General features: G+C 38.8%; 2 protein-coding genes across 2 annotated transcripts; one reads left to right on the top strand and one right to left on the bottom strand.

The window, feature by feature from the left end:
* Positions 1 to 38: 38 nt before the first annotated feature.
* Positions 39 to 2872, bottom strand: LOC114516975 (protein LSM14 homolog B-B-like). The gene is made up of 7 exons (XM_028536602.1): positions 2647 to 2872; positions 2384 to 2547; positions 1579 to 2014; positions 1215 to 1402; positions 1009 to 1130; positions 610 to 886; positions 39 to 521 (listed from the first exon to the last, which is right to left on the bottom strand). Exons 1-7 carry the CDS (start codon positions 2765 to 2767, stop codon positions 483 to 485), a joined length of 1347 nt encoding a protein of 448 aa, XP_028392403.1. The 5' UTR covers positions 2768 to 2872; the 3' UTR covers positions 39 to 482.
* Positions 2873 to 13494: 10622 nt separating this feature from the next.
* On the top strand, positions 13495 to 14515 carry LOC114517368 (putative nuclease HARBI1). Its single transcript, XM_028537062.1, has one exon. The coding sequence runs from the start codon at positions 13515 to 13517 to the stop codon at positions 14418 to 14420; it is 906 nt and encodes a 301-aa protein (XP_028392863.1). The 5' UTR covers positions 13495 to 13514; the 3' UTR covers positions 14421 to 14515.
* Positions 14516 to 14759: the final 244 nt, after the last annotated feature.

Here is a 14759-nt window from a genome sequence, read left to right as displayed (position 1 = left end):
AATGAGCGTTATGCCATTTAATAAAAAATTGACAGAAGGAAATATGGAAATATTTAATATTTGACCATCCATAATAATTGTCACAGGTGTAAACTTAATGAAAACAATTATATTTACAGATATCTCCCAACATTTAAATCAAAATTGCATTACCGAAAAACTAAGAGAGATAGGAAATTAACTGTCTACACATGTATTTATGTCATACAACGTTGCCTTGACACGCCATATTGTATTTTATATAGTCCTTTTAACTTGTAAACATTACATACACTATTTACATATTAATATCTTTATAACAACAAATAAAATATGATTTGATCACTTGGCTTACACACAACAACCAGTTCCTCTCAACTTACAAATATCCCAACAGTTCTTTTCGATCAATAACAGTTAGCACATCAAAAATTTGTAGCAAGCAAGCCAAGGAACACAGGCTGCAACCCTGACTTCTCTATTTTATCATTTTCTTTTCACAATCAACTTGAAATTGGTTCAGCCTTTATTTTCTCCTCATCCTGAAATTTAAAATGCAATAGAAATATTACTCTAAATCCTGTGTGTAAAAATATCATCCCATACCAAAAAGAGAGTTTGTAAACTTACAGTATTCTTGTTCTGATTAGATGTTCTATTTCTCCAGGTACCACGGTTACCCCAGTTACCTCTGTAGCCACCCCGTGCTCCACGGTTGTTGGTTCTGTTCTGCTGGTTACGTTCGCCATCACGATCATTGTTACCACCACGGTATCCACCTCTACCACGTCCTCGTCCTCTACCTCTACCCCTCCATCCACGACCTCGTCCGTAGCCACGAGAATATGAACCACTCACACCAAATGTCTCAACATTCAGTTTACGCTCTTCTTGCCAGTTTCCCGTTCTAGATACAAAAAAAAGGTCAATGCAACCAATTTAAGATTTCAAGCACTTTGCAAACAGTTCTATATGCAAGCACTTTGGAAATACTTTCAAAGGAAAAGACTTTAACTCTTTTTAACTCACTTTCGTCCTTGTTCTGATGGTAATGGGTCACTTGAGATAAAATCAAAGAATGACTTGGATTTGTCATAGTAAACACCATCAGCTCCTGGACTCTCCACTTCAACTTCATTTTCAACTATCACCTAGAAAATATAGAATTAACATGCATGGTTAGTTTCATCAAGGTTGGTATTCTGTATTACAAGAGAGGTGTCATTGAAACTCACCTCTTCTTCTTGTGATGATATCTTCATTTTCTCTATCTCAGATTTCAGTTCTAATTCTATTTTTTCTTTATCAAATCTTGCATTTGAACTTTCAAAATCAAATTCTCCATTAAACTTTATTGGCTTTCCCTTCTTTGTGCTTCCAGATTGCTGTTGGGGTCCACTTCCTTTTTGACCACCTCCTTGAGCTAGAAGAAATTGCGAAGCAAATTTAACCACAAGGATTTTACCTGCACTAAGATGTGCCGTTAAACATCTGAAATTTAGGGCAAGCAAACAATTGGGACATTGGGATTGAGGTATAAAATTTGTTAAATAGTTTAGATGTGTTTCTCAAAGGCATTTAAAATGCAGTTAAACCAACCTTTTGTCTTATTTTCATTCACTTTCTGGTTTTTTGGCGCTTCTTCATTTTCCTCCCTTTTCTCAGCTGGTTTATTGGGTCCATTTTGGTTGGTTTCCAACGAGTTTCTTCGAGATCCTGACCTCCTTCTAGGTCTTCCAGTTTGGGTTGATTTCTGACTTGGTGGCTGAGGAGTTTGTGTTTCAGACTCAAGAGTTCTAGTTTGCGTCACAGAACCGATTGGGGCAACATTCACAGGTGGGCTTGGTGTTCTGCTTTGAACAAGAGGCACACCCATTGGTGACCTTGCACGGCCTGGATTGATGCCAGGTTGAGGTACGGGTGAGTATGCTGGATGCTGGGCACCATAGCCATAAGGGTGGGTAAAGTTTCCGTAACCAGCAGGGTAGGATGTTGCATTTGGAAAATGTGAAAAGTTTGAACCTACAGCTCCTTGCTAAAAATAACATGAAAGCAGAAGAAAAAGTTGTTAATTATTGACAGATCACCAGAAATTCAAACAAAATAAGTTAAATAACATGTACTTTTGGTAAGCAAAACACAAAAATGACATTATCAATGGAAGTACTGTGCATGCTTCATCATGCAAGACAGATCCTGAAAAATAGCAAAGACTACAAATTGACATTGATTGAAAATTAATTTTACTCAAAAGCATGCACAATTCAACTTAGATACAATTCCAACTGTTCAAAAAAAGCAACGTCAGGATTTAGGATTATGATGCAACTGTTCTCCAGATGATATTTCAGACATGAATTTTATAATATCTGTCTTTCCAGTTTCCAATGACGAAAAAACAAACCTGGAGAATTGAAGGATCTTGATTGACCGTGCTGATAACTTTAGGGGCTTTCGAGACATGTAGATCTTTAATATCGCTGCCTCTAAAGACGATATACTCATAAACTTCATTACGGGGCCCAACTTGTTTTTCAGCACTTCTATCCTCTGTACCATACGAGCGAACTGCAAAAACAGGAAAATATTTAAGTAAATGACTTGTTCACGGGATCCCCTAGAACGTTCATCCCTAGAAAGAGGAGAAACCGCAGTAAAATTACCTACCATTAGCCAACGTAACTGTCGAGTCCTTCGTGTCAATGGACCACAATATTCCTTCGTATCTTATCTCTGCCTTGGAAATAAGGCTTATAGTACTTCCTATATATGGTGTACCACCGCTCATTTTGCAAAACAGCGGTAAAAACTAAAAGATGCTTTTACAAATTCACGGATTCTTTTCTTTTTCTTTCAACCTTCTTGTTTGCAGTTTACGAAAGTTTTCAAGATGGCCGCGGACTTGGTAACCACGCTGCTATCTCATGATCATGATGTCGTGATGGCGTAGTTGATCCTCGGCCAATCAGCGTCGAACCCGCCAAAATCCAACTTTGGCGGAAGATTTCATTCTAGCGGGATTTAACCACTGAGCTATATAGTCATATCATGAATAGTTAGTAAAAGAAATAAAGAAGAAAGATCAAACTTTAATATTCCCCGAAAATCGAACAGAATCAACGAAGATAAAAAATAAAAACTTGTGAAATAAATACATACAATTTAGGCCCAAATTGTACCGGCGAATCAAGCGGCTATACTAAATACAAAATTAACAAACTAAGCCGTTCAGTCATTTACATTGAGTTTACTTTCAAGAATGATGATTATTTTCACGTTAAAAGCCAACAAGTATTGTTTCAAAACACTAAAGGAATATCAAAACACTAAAATTTCTCGCTAAAAACACTTAAAAAACGTTTAGGCGTTGAAATCTTGTCATTTCCAAGCGTGTGCCTTATTAGTCGTTTTCTGTGCATATACTTGTTAGGGACCGCCTCCCGAAACCACGAAAAGCTTAAATACGTTAAATTTATCTTCGCTCTCAAGGCTAGCCACTGTAGCTGATTCGTCTATGACGCGCTAGGCGTGTGGCAATGCATACTCTGTTTCTCACTGAGACGTAACGGTTAGGTGCACATACATCATGGTCTGGGGGCCGTAGTGCATCTCCCCCTTAGACGGCCGTTAAGATGTGAGTTATGGGGGGGAGTTCTTCCTATAGCAACTGTCCTTGCACCTTTCGTAGTTGTAACTATGTTGGTATATTGCAGCCGGTTGTATAACCAGGTTAGATTGTGGCATAGGCTGGATGATCTCTTTTGGGTGTTTTTACATTCTTTCCCAATTTTTTTTTTTGGCATGCTTTCCAAATTTTTCTTTTACATACAAAAAAAAACTGTTATTAAACATATATGGAATGGATATAAAAATTTATATCGACTGAAAACCACTTTAATTTACCCCTGAATACTCTCCCCAGTCTCTGCATGAATGAGTCTCTGAATTAAACAATAGTAAAATACCAGAAAACATTCATAAACATCAAACATCTTCATCAACCTTACAGTAGTAAAACAGCGACAAAGACATTCAGACAGTCAACTCTGCGTTCTCGTTAGTGCCTTCAGCCCGAGAACTGTCAATCAAAAGTCTGGATAAATCCCTTAGCTTTCCCTGCGAGTTTTTAAATTCATATGTCAAAATATCTGACATTGAAAACAACTCAAGTTTTTCTACTAATTGTGGACTTAGTTTATTCATTAATACTGAGATAGTATGAAAGAAGACTTCACCATTCTCCATGAGATAGTTTGAAAGAAGACTTCACCATTGTTGGGTATACCAGTACAGTATGGTAAATTGGTAATCCAGGTTCTACCATATCCCAATGGTAGAACGTAACCGAACGTAAAATTGTAAAAAGAAGCTTTACGCCCGTAATTTTTTGACCAGCGCTGACAAAATTCCCACCACTGATTCCCAAACTGATTCCCACCTTCCCACCTCTCGACAGTGGGTAATTTTTTTTTGTCCAATAGGATTAGTGATTCGTTGTCATGTGACAGTACGAGGGAGCGGCGGTGCGAGGCATTTTCAAAATTTTGTTGTAGTTCTGGTTTGCTGTTTGAGAACAGAATTGCTGTAAAATGTTTATCAAATTCCTTAAATTAATTTCTTTAAACCGGTTTTATTAAGCCAGACAAAGAAAAGAGGTATGTTCTTGTGTTTTATTGTAAAGTACTCCACAGTCATGGCCTAAAAGTGATTAAATTTCTGTGTTAAATTCGACCTCGTGTTCGGCCATATTTTGGCTGCGTCCGTGTTAAATCTTCAGCGATGTTTTTTTGTTATTCGCAAAGAAATACTTGGATATGATATTCTGGTTATGCTTTAGGTTGAAATTGCTTTACAATAGCTGTTTATTTCTGTCGTTTTAGGCTTATTGCGAGCAAAATAAATCGCTTGTCAAGGGTATATTCAAGACTGAAAAAGTCAAGTCCATTGAAGGAGTTCCAAAAATCATCACTACCTTGCTCAATAAAAGGTAAAAGTTAGGTGCTTTATTATGTATATTACATTTCCTTTTCTCGTACTTTATTAGTAAAATATGAAATGGTATTTTTCTTCCCTGTTTTTTTTTTGTAAATTTAATGGATAATGTACCACATGTAGTGATAAAGTGAAGCGACGAAAGTGCTTACAGTAGCATAAAATAATTCTTCCTACGAAATAATTTCTGGCGAAAAACCCGCCAAGTAGTCGAATTGTACAAATCATGAACATGAATAATCTTTTAATTCGTGGTTGTATATATTTTGTGTAAAGCCGAGAGTAAAATGATTTGAATTTTTGAATTTTTGATTGAAAATACTTGAATTGAAAAAATGCAACAAACATTTACATCACTTATTACACCTATTAGTTTGCATTTATGACTGTTGAAAATTTGCCAGCACGCCAGGAACTAGCTGGCATGCAAAATCCAAAGCAAAGTAATTATATTTATCAAAATCTAATATAAAAAAATTATATTAAAATTATACAATATGCACGCCTAAAAACTTAGCGTGCGGTATTCAACATGGCTGCTATAATTGGGTTCGACGAAGAAGAAGGCATTCTAATTGTATTCTAATCGCATGCTAATTGTGACTCGCGCGGTGTCCCGCGTCGTTTTGCATGCTATTCGATCTTAGACTTTGACGCCATCTTGGATGGACTATGTCTCACTCGGTTTCGTGTGTGACGTACTTGATTTTGGAATCCTTTGAGTTTTGCTATTTCTGAACTTTAACTCTAGCACAAGTTGTTCACATTTTGTTCTGCAGTCTTTCTGCAATCGTAATTTTTTTTTCAATGTTTTGTTATTCGCCTTAAAGAAACTTTAGCCTTGTATTTGCCTTGTTTCTTCCTATATTTATTGTCACTGCCAATTGTCATAATTATGCACTAGACTAGAGTTTTATATATTTCGCCGTATATTAGCAAGAAAAAGTCCATAATAAAAAATCGCACTTGCCTAATCTTTGATTACTACTAGTATATTACATATACTTTATATAACCAAAACATATCCCTACCCACGTTCAGTTCAAACTAAAGTTCCATCAACACAAACTGACTATAACTAAACGATAGCTATATCAACAAATACATAAATTATGAACTCATTTACAAAATATCAACCCAATTTATTTGTCTTATTATGTTCGTCCCAATAGAACAGAGGTTGTCTTATCCTTAATGGATATCTACGCTGTCTTTCTTGACGTTCTGCTGGTTCTTCTTCTCTTCCTTGTGCATCACTGTCTTGGAACAGGTTGTTGGCCACTATCTTAACTCTCTTCCCACGACGTTCCAGTAAATATCTTAAAGTGAGAACAATTCCTCGTGAATCGTGATCTGGTGGTCATGTCCTTAATTAATGTCCGTAATTTTATATGCTTTGTGATTGAACCTTGATGTTCGTTTATTTTGTTTTTTTGTCAAACCAAAACTTGATTTCTTATCTTAGAATTAGATTATTTCGCCCCACGACGTTTGTCAGCATAGGCTTTGGATTTCATTTTGGTTTTGGCATACGCCTGCTTCATTTATTCGTTTGTTTATCTCTTTCATATCAGTGTTCACTTCTTAATTGGTGGGGTACCTCGTGCGAATATTCCGTCCAAAGAGCGCTGTAGCAGGCGGTATATTAGTTGTACAATGCAGGGACGCCGGAACGATGTGAGGGCAAGGGGGGCAGATTTTGGTGAAAGGGCATTCCTGTAGCGGCGCACTAATAAAGAATGTTTGCAAAACATCGTCAGTTAAACTTCGTATGGTCGTGATTTCTCTTTCCAAGATAATTTCTGTGTCTAGACGATTGTGTTATTCTTGATGCTCGTTTGTGGCACGTCTACTTCGGATATAGAATGTAATTAATCTTTTAAAATGAAAGGGCATTTTTGCCCCCCTTGCCCCTGCTGGTAAAAGGCAAGGGGGGCAGTTGCCCCTGCTGCCCCCCCCTGTTCCGGCGTCCCTGGTACAGTGTAGTGTTGCGTGTTGCGCGACTGATAATTCATGAGAAATTTCTGTAATTCTTGCTTCCAGTCTTTGTTCTCAATAACTGCAGTTTGAAGACATTTCTTCAGTGGTTTCATGAATGTCGAAAATAGAAAGCAAGTCTAACATTTTATTCAACAAGCGAACTAAACGTTTTTGAGTTTTGACAAAGATATTGTCTCATATTCTGTGCATAATATTCAAGTTAACTCATTCCAGTCAGATGTATGTAAGAGTGTTATTTAATTTTGATTTAACCACACACTTATACAACTGGCCCCTGATCTTACAGATTATTCAACATCATCAACTCTTAAGAAATATATGTCAACTATAAGCAACAATTTTTTGTTACAGTACTTGCCATGTTAGCTAATAGCTACCTGATAGTAAGTAGTGTTGCCAATCAGACAGCAATTCAAGTAGTGACATATTTTTTAATAAATATACGTAATGTTCTGACAGATTACTGTTCAAATGTGCACAAGTTACAAGGCCAAAAACTGAAGCGGATCCTCATGATGAGCAACTGTGGGACATATCAACACAAATCACTCTTGGCAAATTTCGAAAGAAACAATGGAGAGATAAGTGCATTTACAATATTTCATACAATATGGTTCATTCTATATCTTTCGTTTCCCTTCCCGGCAGCGTCAATTTTTTCGGTAGCGTTCATTTTTTCGGCAGCGTCAATTTTTTCGGTAGCGTCCATTTTTTCGGTAGCGTTCATTTTTTCGGCAGCGCCATTTTTTCGGTAGCGTCCATTTTTTCGGCAGCGTCCATTTTTTCGGTAGCATTCGTTTTTTCGGTAGCGTCCATTTTTTCGGCAGCGTTCATTTTTTCGGTAGCGTTCATTTTTTCGACAGCCTTCATTTTTTCGGTAGCGTTCGTTTTTTCGGTAGCGTCCATTTTTTCGGCAGCGTTCATTTCTCTAAACTTAAGGTCCCCTGTTAACGGCGGAAGGTATGCTGAAATATGCCACTAGTACTTTCTTGTTTGTTGATATGGCTTTTCGTTTCGCTAAATTGCGGCAGCGTTCATTTCTCCAAACGTATAAGTCCCCTGTTAACGGCGGAAGGTATGCTGAAATATGCTACTAGTACTTTCTTGTTTGTTGATATGGCTTTTCGTTTCGCTAAATTGCGGCAGCGTTCATTTCTCCAAACGTATAAGTCCCCTGTTAACGGCGGAAGGTATGCTGAAATATGCTACTAGTACTTTCTTGTTTGTTGATATGGCTTTTCGTTTCGCTAAATTGCGGCAGCGTTCATTTCTCCAAACGTATAAGTCCCCTGTTAACGGCGGAAGGTATGCTGAAATATGCTACTAGTACTTTCTTGTTTGTTGATATGGCTTTTCGTTTCGCTAAATTGCGGCAGCGTTCATTTCTCCAAACGTATAAGTCCCCTGTTAACGGCGGAAGGTATGCTGAAATATGCTACTAGTACTTTCTTGTTTGTTGATATGGCTTTTCGTTTCGCTAAATTGCGGCAGCGTTCATTTCTCCAAACGTATAAGTCCCCTGTTGACGGCGGAAGGTATGCTGAAATATGCCACTAGTACTTTCTTGTTTGTTGATATGGCTTTTCGTTTCGCTAAATTGCGGCAGCGTTCATTTTTCCAAACGTATAAGTCCCCTGTTGACGGCGGAAGGTATGCTGAAATATGCCTAGTACTTTCTTGTTTGTTGATATGGCTTTTCGGTTTCGCTAAATTGCGGCAGCGTTCATTTCTCCAAACGTATAAGTCCCCTGTTAACGGCGGAAGGTATGCTGAAATATGCTACTTGTACTTTCTTGTTTGTTGATATGGCTTTTCGTTTCGCTAAATTGCGGCAGCGTTCATTTTCCAAACGTATAAGTCCCCTGTTAACGGCGGAAGGTATGCTGAAATATGCTACTGTACTTTCTTGTTTGTTGATATGGCTTTTCGTTTCGCTAAATTGCGGCAGCGTTCATTTCTCCAAACGTATAAGTCCCCTGTTAACGGCGGAAGGTATGCTGAAATATGCTACTGTACTTTCTTGTTTGTTGATATGGCTTTTCGTTTCGCTAAATTGCGGCAGCGTTCATTTTCCAAACGTATAAGTCCCCTGTTGACGGCGGAAGGTATGCTGAAATATGCTACTAGTACTTTCTTGTTTGTTGATATGGCTTTTCGTTTCGCTAAATTGCGGCAGCGTTCATTTCTCCAAACGTATAAGTCCCCTGTTGACGGCGGAAGGTATGCTGAAATATGCTACTAGTACTTTCTTGTTTGTTGATATGGCTTTTCGTTTCGCTAAATTGCGGCAGCGTTCATTTCTCCAAACGTATAAGTCCCCTGTTGACGGCGGAAGGTATGCTGAAATATGCCACTAGTACTTTCTTGTTTGTTGATATGGCTTTTCGTTTCGCTAAATTGCGGCAGCGTTCATTTTCCAAACGTATAAGTCCCCTGTTAACGGCGGAAGGTATGCTGAAATATGCCACTAGTACTTTCTTGTTTGTTGATATGGCTTTTCGTTTCGCTAAATTGCGGCAGCGTTCATTTCTCCAAACGTATAAGTCCCCTGTTAACGGCGGAAGGTATGCTGAAATATGCTACTGTACTTTCTTGTTTGTTGATATGGCTTTTCGTTTCGCTAAATTGCGGCAGCGTTCATTTTCCAAACGTATAAGTCCCCTGTTAACGGCGGAAGGTATGCTGAAATATGCTACTGTACTTTCTTGTTTGTTGATATGGCTTTTCGTTTCGCTAAATTGCGGCAGCGTTCATTTCTCCAAACGTATAAGTCCCCTGTTAACGGCGGAAGGTATGCTGAAATATGCTACTGTACTTTCTTGTTTGTTGATATGGCTTTTCGTTTCGCTAAATTGCGGCAGCGTTCATTTCTCCAAACGTATAAGTCCCCTGTTGACGGCGGAAGGTATGCTGAAATATGCCACTAGTACTTTCTTGTTTGTTGATATGGCTTTTCGTTTCGCTAAATTGCGGCAGCGTTCATTTTTCCAAACGTATAAGTCCCCTGTTGACGGCGGAAGGTATGCTGAAATATGCCACTAGTACTTTCTTGTTTGTTGATATGGCTTTTCGTTTCGCTAAATTGCGGCAGCGTTCATTTCTCCAAACGTATAAGTCCCCTGTTGACGGCGGAAGGTATGCTGAAATATGCTACTAGTACTTTCTTGTTTGTTGATATGGCTTTTCGTTTCGCTAAATTGCGGCAGCGTTCATTTCTCCAAACGTATAAGTCCCCTGTTGACGGCGGAAGGTATGCTGAAATATGCCACTAGTACTTTCTTGTTTGTTGATATGGCTTTTCGTTTCGCTAAATTGCGGCAGCGTTCATTTTTCCAAACGTATAAGTCCCCTGTTGACGGCGGAAGGTATGCTGAAATATGCACTAGTACTTTCTTGTTTGTTGATATGGCTTTTCGTTTCGCTAAATTGCGGCAGCGTTCATTTCTCCAAACGTATAAGTCCCCTGTTAACGGCGGAAGGTATGCTGAAATATGCTACTGTACTTTCTTGTTTGTTGATATGGCTTTTCGTTTCGCTAAATTGCGGCAGCGTTCATTTTTCCAAACGTATAAGTCCCCTGTTAACGGCGGAAGGTATGCTGAAATATGCTACTAGTACTTTCTTGTTTGTTGATATGGCTTTTCGTTTCGCTAAATTGCGGCAGCGTTCATTTCTCCAAACGTATAAGTCCCCTGTTAACGGCGGAAGGTATGCTGAAATATGCTACTGTACTTTCTTGTTTGTTGATATGGCTTTTCGTTTCGCTAAATTGCGGCAGCGTTCATTTTTCCAAACGTATAAGTCCCCTGTTGACGGCGGAAGGTATGCTGAAATATGCTACTAGTACTTTCTTGTTTGTTGATATGGCTTTTCGTTTCGCTAAATTGCGGCAGCGTTCATTTTCCAAACGTATAAGTCCCCTGTTGACGGCGGAAGGTATGCTGAAATATGCACTAGTACTTTCTTGTTTGTTGATATGGCTTTTCGTTTCGCTAAATTGCGGCAGCGTTCATTTCTAAACGTATAAGTCCCCTGTTAACGGCGGAAGGTATGCTGAAATATGCTACTGTACTTTCTTGTTTGTTGATATGGCTTTTCGTTTCGCTAAATTGCGGCAGCGTTCATTTTCCAAACGTATAAGTCCCCTGTTGACGGCGGAAGGTATGCTGAAATATGCTACTAGTACTTTCTTGTTTGTTGATATGGCTTTTCGTTTCGCTAAATTGCGGCAGCGTTCATTTTTCCAAACGTATAAGTCCCCTGTTGGCGGAAGGTATGCTGAAATATGCTACTAGTACTTTCTTGTTTGTTGATATGGCTTTTCGTTTCGCTAAATTGCGGCAGCGTTCATTTTTCCAAACGTATAAGTCCCCTGTTGACGGCGGAAGGTATGCTGAAATATGCTACTAGTACTTTCTTGTTTGTTGATATGGCTTTTCGTTTCGCTAAATTGCGGCAGCGTTCATTTTTCCAAACGTATAAGTCCCCTGTTGACGGCGGAAGGTATGCTGAAATATGCTACTAGTACTTTCTTGTTTGTTGATATGGCTTTTCGTTTCGCTAAATTGCGGCAGCGTTCATTTTTCCAAACGTATAAGTCCCCTGTTGACGGCGGAAGGTATGCTGAAATATGCCACTAGTACTTTCTTGTTTGTTGATATGGCTTTTCGTTTCGCTAAATTGCGGCAGCGTTCATTTTCCAAACGTATAAGTCCCCTGTTAACGGCGGAAGGTATGCTGAAATATGCTACTGTACTTTCTTGTTTGTTGATATGGCTTTTCGTTTCGCTAAATTGCGGCAGCGTTCATTTCTCCAAACGTATAAGTCCCCTGTTAACGGCGGAAGGTATGCTGAAATATGCTACTGTACTTTCTTGTTTGTTGATATGGCTTTTCGTTTCGCTAAATTGCGGCAGCGTTCATTTCTCCAAACGTATAAGTCCCCTGTTAACGGCGGAAGGTATGCTGAAATATGCTACTGTACTTTCTTGTTTGTTGATATGGCTTTTCGTTTCGCTAAATTGCGGCAGCGTTCATTTTTCCAAACGTATAAGTCCCCTGTTGACGGCGGAAGGTATGCTGAAATATGCTACTAGTACTTTCTTGTTTGTTGATATGGCTTTTCGTTTCGCTAAATTGCGGCAGCGTTCATTTCTCCAAACGTATAAGTCCCCTGTTGACGGCGGAAGGTATGCTGAAATATGCTACTAGTACTTTCTTGTTTGTTGATATGGCTTTTCGTTTCGCTAAATTGCGGCAGCGTTCATTTTTCCAAACGTATAAGTCCCCTGTTGACGGCGGAAGGTATGCTGAAATATGCTACTAGTACTTTCTTGTTTGTTGATATGGCTTTTCGTTTCGCTAAATTGCGGCAGCGTTCATTTTTCCAAACGTATAAGTCCCCTGTTGACGGCGGAAGGTATGCTGAAATATGCTACTAGTACTTTCTTGTTTGTTGATATGGCTTTTCGTTTCGCTAAATTGCGGCAGCGTTCATTTTTCCAAACGTATAAGTCCCCTGTTGACGGCGGAAGGTATGCTGAAATATGCTACTAGTACTTTCTTGTTTGTTGATATGGCTTTTCGTTTCGCTAAATTGCGGCAGCGTTCATTTTTCCAAACGTATAAGTCCCCTGTTGACGGCGGAAGGTATGCTGAAATATGCCACTAGTACTTTCTTGTTTGTTGATATGGCTTTTCGTTTCGCTAAATTGCGGCAGCGTTCATTTCTCCAAACGTATAAGTCCCCTGTTAACGGCGGAAGGTATGCTGAAATATGCTACTTGTACTTTCTTGTTTGTTGATATGGCTTTTCGTTTCGCTAAATTGCGGCAGCGTTCATTTTTCCAAACGTACAAGTCCCCTGTTAACGGCGGAAGGTATGCTGAAATATGCTACTAGTACTTTCTTGTTTGTTAATATGGCTTTTCGTTTCGCTAAATTGCGAGAGCGTCCGTTTTTTCGGTTGCGTTCATCAGTTCTCAAACTTAGGTTCCCCTGTTAACGGCGGAGGGTAAGGAGTAAGGCCCTGTTTACATGAGACCGGAACGAAGTGGAACCGGAATGAAAATCGAAATTGCCAACATGTTTACATGGATTCAGTGGGACCGGCACGAAATTACGAAATTTTCCCAGCTGGTTAACGCCTGCTTTGCGGGCTATTTCAATCCAAGATGGCGCCTACAAGTACATATCTCGTGTTACTGCTTATGTCTACAGTTATTTGTTACCAGTTGAATATTCTCATTTTATTGCTTTTACGACGTAAAAATGTGCGTAAAGAGAGAGAAAGAAGTTTTCTGATTAGTCAGAATATGACGAAAATGATGATTTATAGTAGAAAAATCAGAAAACCTAGAAAAAAGAAACGATGGTGGGTTGCACCTGGGCGTACTGATAACTGGTGGATAAGGATGACCTCTGGGGAAGCTCCTCCTGAAGAATGGAATAAGAATTTTCGTATGAGTAAGGAAAACTTTGTCGAACTTGTCAATGAGTTACGACCATTCATCACTCTTGATCCAAATTCTCCTCGATTAGGTATGGAACCTGAAAAACGATTAGCTGTTTGCCTCTATTACCTTAAAGACACAGCAACCCTAAAGATGACAGCCAACGCATTTGGAATAAGTGTACCAACAACTTCTAAATGTGTGAAGAACGTTTGCAAAGCGATAAAAGATCATTTAGGCCCAAAGTATATAAAAATACCAGCGGGTGATGAACTGATAGATTCTATAAAGCGTTTTGAAGATGAACTAGGTTTTCCACAGGTTTTAGGTGCTGTTGACGGAACACATGTGCCAATTGTGCAACCAAATGAAAACAGTCATAGTTTTTTCTCCTATAAGATGAAATATACATTGAATGCACAAGCTGTTTGTGACTCGTCTGGCAAGTTTATCGATGTTGAAATTAGATGGCCAGGAGGCACACATGATGCCAAAGTTTTTGCTAATTCTGGAATCAACAGAGCACTAAAAGAAGGGACTGTTCCAAAAATGTCCAGATTTTTGCTACCAGGAAGAGATGCTGTACCATTACTTTTGTTGGGTGACCCTGCATATCCTCTACTTCCCCACTGCATGAAAGAATATTCAACCTGCTACACAAATGAACAAGTTATCTTTAATCAAATGTTAAGAAGTGCTAGAAATAAGGTTGAGTGTGCCTTTGGAAGACTCAAAGCTAGGTGGCAAGTTCTGACAACACCAATAAACCTAAAATTAGAGGATATCCCAACCATAATTTATGCATGCTTTGTTCTGCACAATTTCTGTGAAAGACACAAAATTCAAGTGGACAATACTCTAGTACAGAGGCAGATTGCAACTGATGCTGAACAGCAACCTACTTCATTTGTCCAAAGTAGATATTTATGCAACACAGCTCAAGGAGTTCGCACCAGGGATGTTATCACTGCATACTTCAAAGAATATTTATTGTAACTTGTTTCTGTATGTATATTGATTTAGCTTCGCTTATGAAAAATGTGAATTTGCATGATATATTCTATCAGGAATTCCATCGAGTCTTTGATTAATATAGGTTGAGTTAACATTATCAATTAAAACAGCAAAAAATAATAACTGAATGCTTGATGATTAATGGGGTAGCCAACTGCATATTTGTTGTCAAAATTGAAATATTTACTCGTGTTTTTCACAAATATTTTAATCACATCTTTATCCACTTTTTTTTTATTCTAATTTTAATGCCAGATAATTTTGCTCATCAAGGGTAGAGTGTTGCCACTCAACATTGTGTACCTGTCTTTTCATTGTAGT

Source organism: Dendronephthya gigantea, unplaced genomic scaffold (genome assembly GCF_004324835.1).
Source record: "Dendronephthya gigantea isolate DGI-Jeju-01 unplaced genomic scaffold, DenGig_1.0 000007F, whole genome shotgun sequence".
NCBI lineage: Eukaryota > Metazoa > Cnidaria > Anthozoa > Malacalcyonacea > Nephtheidae > Dendronephthya > Dendronephthya gigantea.
Note: the sequence above shows the minus strand (reverse complement) of the source record. Positions and strands in the feature narration are given on the sequence as shown.